At 42.9% G+C, this 9,616-nt stretch overlaps 1 protein-coding gene across 1 annotated transcript in view; it reads right to left on the bottom strand.

Annotated features, from left to right (window-relative positions):
• Positions 1-472: 472 nt before the first annotated feature.
• The window catches only part of LOC140232380 (nuclear distribution protein nudE-like 1-A), a 225,960-nt gene continuing 216,816 nt past the window's right edge, over positions 473-9,616 (bottom strand). Inside the window, exon 9 of the mRNA XM_072312507.1 lies at positions 473-1,208. Within this exon, the coding sequence (XP_072168608.1) occupies positions 1,130-1,208 (79 nt within the window). The 3' untranslated portion in view covers positions 473-1,129. The remainder of the gene's footprint in view (positions 1,209-9,616) is intronic.

Below are 9,616 nucleotides of genomic sequence, written 5' to 3'. Positions count from 1 at the left end.
CCTTCTGCAGTTTAATCTCTTTCGATGTGGTGGCAACAATGAATATGTATGCCATAAATTGAAGCAGTGAATCAAACTGCAATGTACAATTGGCTATTTTAAGAGAAAAAAAAAGTTTAAATGTATGCTGGAACATGCTTTAAAGGAGCACTTTATTTGAAAGATCACAATATCCCAGATTAAAATGTAGAAAACTAACATGCACAAATGTTCACATCATGGGTAACTACAGCTGTATACGTTTTTCAGACGACCAAATTATCACTTTATTTTGATTTTTGCATTAAGAGGAAACTAGAACCACATGTTTACAACTTTGAAGTCTTTCCTCAGCTGTTCTAAACCAATTTGAGCATTTCATTGAAACTTTACGGTGAAATATTGCTTGTAATTCAATGAAATGTGAAATGCATTTTTCGTCTCTAAAATTTGCCTTGAATCCACAGCATTGTCAAACAAGGCTCCAAAGTAAAGGAATATTAGATATCCCATTGTAATGCTTTGAATTCCAAAATGTGTTTCCATGAATTATGAAGAGTTGCCACTCCATCTACGTATGTAACCACCTCCCTGCTGGAATGGTCCCCTTTTAAAGAATCTATAATGCATCAATTCCTTGACAAATCTTGCAAAATCTTCAGGCACAAGACAGTGCTGTTTTTGCTCCTACACCAGGGAGAACAATGATACTACCACTTCAATATACCAGCCACATTTGCTACTATTTCTCTTCAAGCTGCATCTTCGCAAAGAAGGCTCAAGGGCATAAACTTTACGGTATAAAGGTTGTTTTGGTATTCACAGTGAGATATACGCATGTCTGTCTGCATACCACTACTGGTTTACCACTGACTTCCTGTCAGAAATAAAAATCCCTGTATCAGCTGGATGGTTATAAGGCATTGAAGAAGCATTCCATCCAGGTTTATAAAAAGAAGAGGCATCAAACCCATGTAGGTAGGTTAACAGTCTGATGCATGGTTCAAGTCTGGAAAACAAATGCAAGGGCACCTATGTAGGAGGAATGGGCAAATCTTAAGGGACTTTCCTTTCTTCAGGATGTATGACCACACATGAAAGCCAGTGTAAACTTTATCTGACGATGTAGCCTTCTGCCTTGCTATGTTGCTCATACTGTTATCTTGACAACGCCTTGCAAATTCGCAGATGTTGGAGCAGTCCCTGACCTTGGAGTCCTCTTTGTTTGCCTGGTTCATGAAAGAGAAAGACACAGAAGCAGAGACAGAGAAAAAGAAGAAAGAGAGGGAGAGAGTGAAGGACAGAGAGCAGAAGATAGACATAAAAAGAAAGATAACATTTGATTCAATGCTTTATATGGAAAAACAAGTACAGTATGTCTGACATCCATGAAAATTAAAATGTTTTGAATACCAAATAATGGTGGATATCACCTTACCTGCAAAATGAAATACTTCCTTTATTTCATTTTCTTCGATGTCAAGAAGTAAAATTACATATTATTAGGAAGATCAGTAATGATCATCTTATCTGCAAGTGATAAACTCATACCTGTGCCTTTATACTGCATCATCCTTCAATGCTGCCCTCAGTCTCGCATAATAAAGGAGAAAGCAAAGGGCCCAAGAGACATGTCCTACATCAACCCAGACCCCATCCACTACTGTCCTATAAAGCTGCCTGACAGCAGTCATGCTTGCTCTTCCTTTTGCAGATACCTACTGAAGTTGAAGCTAAAGGGGAAGGGGGAAGGGTCCTCACAGGTAAGAATTTATCACTTACGGATAAGATGATCATTACTGATCTTCCTACATTTTGTAATCTGCCTAATAATAAATGCTTGCCTGACAAGTATGCCTTCACATTGCAGAACAGAAAAAGACCACCACGGGTTGTAATGGAAACAGGGTGGTGGCCTGAAACTTCATAAGATGAACTTCAACTTCCCATTTATTGACTTTTTAACAGTCCAATTTTGCTATAAATCGAGACAAGAAATTACACTGACCACAAATTTTTCTGTTTTTCAGTAAAAAAATGTATTTTTTTTTCAAGAAAGGTTGCAAAATGTGTCCATTATCCCTCACTCACGGCATTGGAATTTGTCTAGAATTCAGCTACTCACTTGACGATGTCGCTCTGTGTAGGACGCATTCCACTGGCGTAAACATGCCAGCTGTTGCATATGAACTTGCATGCATTTCCACTCATGGTGAATAAATTTGTGCAAGCAATCTGATACTTTGTTATTGGTGCAAAATGGCCGAAGGGTTTCTTTGGAGTCAATGAGGATGAAGAAGAGAGTGATCTTGAACCAGGAGTGATGACAGTGACAAAGATGATGGACTTTTTGGGGAGTTATAGGGGATGCTGAAGACAGTGTGCAAGCGTCAGATAGATATAGGTGGTGGTGCAGTAGCCCAGCCGTATCAACATTAACCTGCTCCCCGGCAGGCAAGGCGGGGTTGAGACCAACGAGATGGGTCAGCTTGAGTGGATGCTCTGGACAAACAGGTTCTTATGTACTCTTGTATGCATGTACGCGTTGTAGATATCTCAAATGCCACAGAACAAAATTACATCAAAATCACAGGAGATTTGTACTTAATAGCTTGTTTCCAATCACTCATGTGAATTTGAAAGAAATTGGTTGTGTGAAAGCGCTGCTTAAAACAAATTTGATCTTCACGACAGATCGCAGCGTACGCTGCCTGCACAATCCAGAAATAAAGTTAGTGATCTATCATAATGTGAGCAGGAGCTATAAATCAATGCGCAATGATTGTAACAAGCTAAAACAACTCGGTTATTGAGAAATGTGTGTGTGTGTGTGTGTGTGTGTATCTGTTTGTAGCCTTGTACGATAGGCACATAGGCACGTAGGGCAGCAACAAAAGTCCGCCATTTGGCTCTGTCCATGGCCAGGCGCTGTAGTGTCCCCCAGGTATGGTTCAGGTCCCTCATCTCTCTCTCCACAGTTCTTCTCCATGTGTTTTTTGGGTCTCCCCCTCTTCCTCTGCCCTTCTGGAGTCCAGTAGAGTGCTGTCTAATAGTAATGTTGTCCTGTCCTTTCCTGAGCACATGACCAATCCATGTCCAGCACCTTCTTTGGATGACTGTCCCTGCATTCCAACTGGCATTTGCAATAAAGCTCTTCATTTGATATTGTATTTGGCCAAAATATGTGATAAATTTTAATAAATCTCCTGCATGTGCTGGTGAGTATGAGACACAAGAGCCAGATCATCTGCAAAGTCTAGGTCCTCAAGTGTTGAAAAAAGTGTCCACCTAATTACCTCTTTTCTGATATGCAGTTGTCTGCCTCATCATCCAATCAATGGCCAGGTTGAAGAGTAGTGCAGACATACGTAACGCACCCTTGTCTCACCCCAGTCTTTACCTCAAAGCTGAAGTCGCTATTTCCAACCTTGCAAGTGAAATTGCTATAAAAGCTCTTGATAATCGCCACTATTTGTTGAGGAATGCCGTAATTTCGTAGAATTCTCCATAAGCTGTCTCGGTGCAAACTGTCAAAAGCTTTTTCTAAGTCAACAAAGTTAATGTACAGCTGCCTTTGCCATTATGTACATGGCTCAATTATGTTGCGCAAGACAAAAATCTGGTCAATGCACCCTCTTCCTCTTTGGAAACCTGCTTGCTCTGGCCTCAGTTGCTCATCAACAGTCCTTTTCAGCCTCTGAATGATGACTTTTGCTAGTATTTTACTCAAAACAGACAAAAGTGTAATTCCCCGCCAGTTGCTACACTTCCGGAGTGAACCTTTCTTAGCGAGTTTGATGATGATCCCTTGTGACCAATTATCCAGGACTTTCTTTCCTTCCCATATGTCAGTGAAGAGTGGATGCAGTATGTCAGCGGCCAATTCTGGGTCTGCTTTAAATGACTCAGCTTTGACGTTATCTGATCTTGGTGCCTTTCCATTCTTTAAGGACTTGATTGCCTGAATGATCTCAGCCCGAGTTGGTAGATTTATGTTGATATCTAAAACACAAATTGCTTCTTGTATATCAGCTTTAGTAACTGAAGTTGGCCTGTTAAGGACTTCTTCAAAGTGTTCAGCCCATCTGACATCCTGCTCTGCTTCAGTAGTAAGAAGCTTTCCATCCTTGTCCTCTATCGGTAATTTTGAGGGTTTACTATACTTGCCACTAATCATTCTGGTCAACTTGTATACTTTTGCAGCCTCTTCTGCCTGACTAGCTAAATTGTCAATAAAGGCTTGTTTATCAACTCTTAACTTTCTTTTAACTAGTCTGTTTACTTCCTTATATCTCACTCTAAATCTTTCTTTTAACATGTCTGATTCTGCAGCCATGCATTGTCTTTTCACTTCTCTACGTTTCTCTACAGTTTGCCATGTGCTTTCAGTTATCCACTCCTTTCTCTCCCTCTTTGGAGTTCCAAGACATGTTTAACTTGCCTTCTGGTAGGCTGCCTTGACCCTTTCCCACTTTTGGTTGGTCTCATCTTGTTCCTCCTGTGTTTTTCAAGAACTGCTGGGACCTGAAATCTGTTCCTAAGCTCTAGGACAAATGTGCCTCTAATTCTGGGGTCCTTAAGTTTATTGATGTCATATCTTGGTTGCTTTACTTTGTTAACTCCTGTTTTCCACAGCTTGACTTGAAACAGGGCTAACACTAGATGGTGGTCCCTAGCAGCATCCGCCCCCAACCTAGTTATTGGAGGGACACTCTTCCAGCACAAAGACATTCACAAGCTGACATGGTACTCACCAAATGGCAGGGATAGAAAACAGATTGATCACATCATGTTTAATGGTATGTGGAGATGATTGCGGATGGTGTGATTTCTTTTTTTTTTTTTTGAAGAAAAACAGAAATACCTTTTATGCAAACAAGAAGTGCACAAACACCAGATGGGAAATAAGAATTTTCTAAATAATTCCTCCAACAATCAAACAACTGATTACATAATACTAGTACCAGCTAGCATCTCTACTGAGGCATTTTCTAAATTAAAGGGGGGGGGGGGAGCATGCAGTTCCAGTAGTGGACACCTTCCTCGGTAGTGCCTTGGCAGCAGCGTAGGTGCTACACAAGTAACTGTGTAGTATCACCTCTGCCTCTTGTACAGCAGCAATATATAATGAGATAAGTTGATAAGCTCTCCTCAACGGAGCAGGCATACGCGCAAAGCTCCGCCTGAGACTGGGCCTTGAATGTCTGGGGGGGGGGGCAGGTGTCCAAGTTGTAAAGTACTAAAGAGCCTGGGTCAAGAGGAGGGCAGCCTGCCGCCGTTGAGCATCCTTCGTGGGCTGCTGGAGTAGCTGCCGAGGAGTAGCAGAGAGGCAATCATTATGAATGCATGCCAGCACTGCGTCTGGATATATTGTGAAGGTTCGCGCAAGCTGGTGGGGGGGGGGGGGGGGGGGACCCCTGGACTAGGGCATGCGCAGGGTAGCTCGACCTTAACCTTAGTCCCCCTGTTCGGGCGGAGAAGGGAGGACCACAGGGGTGCGACCCATCTCTTGCCAGGGCAAGTGAAGGAGAGGAAGCTGGGAGGGTGGGGCCGGCGCTCACAACCCCAGTGGCAGGGCTAGGTACAATGTGGGGGAGCATGGCTAGGGATGGTGTGGAGTGGGCTGCTGAATTGGGAGCGGGAGGGGCCCCAAGTGCTGCTGGTGCATACAGAGCTCAAGACGCCTTATGTTAAACCGACTACTTGTTGAAATTAGATATCTAAATATGGCAAATTATATATCAATAGAAAAAGCTAAGAGCGTGAACAATGTCAATATATAAGTTTTGATACCCGAAGGCTATCCCTGAAATAATCAGACGCAATTAAAAAGTTATATATTTTGTTGCTTCTCTGAGTGATACACAGTTATGATTTCGGTTCTCTTTTTGTGTGATGTAGGTACGAGTACGCTGTACCAACGCAGCCAAGCAGGGAGTATACAGTGTGCACGCTAAGCTGGGGATGATGCCAGTTGGGGACAGAGAGGTTCATGTCGTACCAACAGCAGAGTTCCCAAGTCTCACGCTTTCTGCGTGAGACTCAAGCATTTAGGGTACGTCTCACAATCTCACACATGGCACCCATTATTCTCACGCATCGGGACATATAGCTCAAATCTTGATCATCTTTGCCGCTGTCATCACTCCTGGTTTCAAGATCACTCCTGTCTTCATCCTACTTGAATTCAAAACTCGGGTCGAGATTGTCTTGGACCATTTTGCATCAATAACAAATTATCAGACTGCTTGTACAACTTCATCCACCATGACTGAAAATTCACACAAACTCATGGAATGGCTGGTGTGTTTACGCTAGCGGAATGCTTTGTACACAAAGTGACGTCATAAAGTGAGTAGCTGAATTCTAGGTGAATTCTAGGTGAATTCCAAGGCCATGAGTGAGGGGAAAATTTACACATTTTTCAACATTTCTGAATTTTTTATTTTTTTAAAAAAATGTTAGACTAAAAAACAAAAATTTGTATTCAGCATAACTTTTTGTCTTGCTATGAAACAAAATTGGCCTGGTAAAAAGTCAATGAATAGGAGGTTTAACAAAAAGCTTAAAACAGTCCAGCCACGAATTCCTGAATTCAGGCCGCGAAAACCAACTCTGCCCCCAAGCTGCTGGATCCAGGCTGGCTGCAGTAGGAGAGGAGACTCCTTATACCAGCCCTCAACTCACGGAGAAAAGGAGTCAGTGGAGATGGAGCAATGGGGGACATTCAGTAATGGAGGTAGTGCCACTGAATGCCTACTAGACCCAGCTTGGATTGAAGTAGGTGAGTCTGGGGACTTGGGTTTTAGATATCATTTTTTGAAAATATGAAAACCAAAAGATAAATCCAAAGGCCTACTAAAATGTCATGGAAGGTTGTGGCCACCCAATGGCAGATACGACTGCTGCTTGTATTTGCATGACAACCATTAGAGGAGGTGAAACTGATTGCCTACCAGGATGGGGTTGTTTCTGTTTTCTTTCCATAATAAGAAAGCCAAAGGGTACATTCAAAGGCCAATTTGAGTACTAAAGGCCATAACAAGCATTTGAATACCGTTTGGGACTCGTGGTAAATTGTAGCTACTCCATGGCAATTACAACTACCACACATACCATATTTGTGGGTAAACTGGGCCTAACGGGTAAACGCAGCCCCTTGTAATAGGGTCATATAGGGGCCGAGTTTACCCACAAATACAGTATATGCATAACAACACTGGAGGTACTACTGATACTGCAAAAGTGGAAATCTTCGCGGTGTTGAAATTTTCACGCATTTCGTGCAATCAGAATCTAGCAAAAAAACAAGAGCCCCGCGGGTCTAGCGCTCACCTGAGTATCGCAAGTTCACCTTTCACGCAGTCACTAATCTAAATTATTCACAGCTCTACCAAAATTTGACCAGGCATTCTCAAGTAGAAGATGAAACTGTACAATAAGGGCCCAAATTTTTAAAGATTCCTTAATTTAGGGGGATTGGGGCCCCCTGGGGCCCTCTGGGTGGGGCATGGTGCCCATTTTGATAAATTGAGATCCTGACCCCCTAGGGATGCTACCTGCCAAGATTGACGAAAATACATCATGAGGTTTTCAGGAAGAAATTGAAAATGTACAATTCAGGTCCCCATTTGGATCTTCCCAACCACCAACCCCCCCCCCCCCTGCCCCCAAGAGGGGCACCCCTTGATCTCCTATGAACAAACTTGAAAATACAGTCATTAATGTACTCACTCATAGTATTATCTTACCTCTATAACTTCTGATTCTAGAGAAGATTTTTAAAGATTCCTTCATTTTGGGGGTTTGGGCCTCCCTGGGGGCCCCCTGGGTGGGGTATGGTGCCCATTTTAAGAAATTGAGATCCTAACCCCCTAGGGATGCTACCTGCCAAGTTTGGTGAAAATGGGTCATGGGGTTCTCAAGAAGAAGATGAAAATGTACAATTTAGGCCCCATTAGGACCCCTCCTCACCCCCTCCCCTGGGTCCCGGGGGGGGGGGGGGGGGCACCCCTGATTCTTCCATGAACAAACTTGAAACTACAGTCATCAATGTACAAACTCATAGTATTAACTCAGCTCTATCACTTCTGGTTCTGGAGAAGAAGATTTTTACAGATTCCTTAATTTTGGGGCGTTTGGGCCCCCTGGGGCCCCCTGGGTGGGGCATGGTGCCCATTTGAACAAATTGAGTTCCTAACCCCCTAGGGATGCTTCCTGCCAAGTTTGGTGAAAATGGGTCATGGGATTCTCAAGAAGAAGATGAAAATGTACAATTTAGGCCCCATTAGAACCCTTCCCCACCCCCTCCCCTGGGTCCCAAGGGGGCACCCCTGATTCTGCCATGAACAAACTTGAAACTACAGTCATCAATGTACAAACTCATAGTATTAACTTAGCTGTATCACTTCTGGTTCTGGAGAAGAAGATTTTTACATATTCCTTAATCTTGGGGGTCCCCTGGGTGGGGCATGGTGCCCATTTTAACAAATTGAGTTCCTAACCCCCTAGGGATGCTACCTGCCAAGTTTGATGAAAATCGGTCTTGGGGTTTTCAAGAAGAAGATGAAAATGTAAAAAGTTTACGCACGACGCATGACGCACGACGCACGCCGGACGAAGGGCGATCGCAATAGCTCACTTGAGCCTTTGGCTCAGGTGAGCTAATAAAAGCATGTGAATATTTTTGCTTGCCAGGTTCCAGTAGTTGACGTCTTGATTCCGTTGAATGAAAAATAAGCAAAACTCTTCTTACCAGGCCGAGCGTGAAAAATTAGTCGCGCGAAAAATTAGTCGCACGAAAATATCCACTTTTACAGTAGCCTGAAAGAAGTATGATGTACACCATGTAGGAGGGTTTGAGGGCTAAAATGTGGGGTTTCTCATGAAGTAGAAGCCAATTGCAGGGACCAAAGAAGGTCTACAGAAACTGATAAAAAAACTTTTAATACCGATTGAACTGTACGGCTTGTCAAAGGCCATTACAACAGTCATCTGAAATTTGTAAACGTAGAAATGCATTTATGGGACTAAGCAGTAACTACAGAGAGGACACACTAGAATTCTCGGTATCGCTAATGCGCAGAAAATTTCTGCGCATGCTGATCAGAGCTCTGTCACAGATGCACTGTGAGATTCCTCAATGCCCTTGTTCGCTTCCGGTTGTCTCATGCAAGTCGCAGTTCCCATACGATTCAATGGACTTATTTGTCTGCTTTTCTGTTGTTACCCCTTCTTTTCTTGGCTATAATTCAACTTAAAAAAGTTGAAAGTTTCTAAGATTTACTGCTTTGCGGTCACTAGAGTCATGGTTCACTACTGCAAGGCTTGACTCTGCTGGTCACATGATGGAAAGCAAAGAAATCTTCAACACAAGGCAAGTGCCAAAATGTGTCTCGCCCATTCGCGTATAAGAAATTAATGTTTTTCTAACTCCCGGAAGTTTATCGACCCCATCTCTGAGCTTTGACCTGTGGTGACATTCAACTCCCCAGCCAAGCCAAGTTTTGTCACAAACAGACATATGGATCAAAAGTTATGAACCAAAATGGAAATGCGCCGTAAAAAACTGAACATTGGGCTCTAAAAGTTTGTTGACCCCTGTCTGCGACCTTTGACCTTATGACGAACTAAAACT

This window comes from Diadema setosum, chromosome 8 (assembly GCF_964275005.1).
Source record: "Diadema setosum chromosome 8, eeDiaSeto1, whole genome shotgun sequence".
In the NCBI taxonomy this organism is placed as follows: Eukaryota; Metazoa; Echinodermata; class Echinoidea; order Diadematoida; family Diadematidae; genus Diadema; species Diadema setosum.
This window is presented reverse-complemented; position numbering and strand designations above follow the sequence as displayed.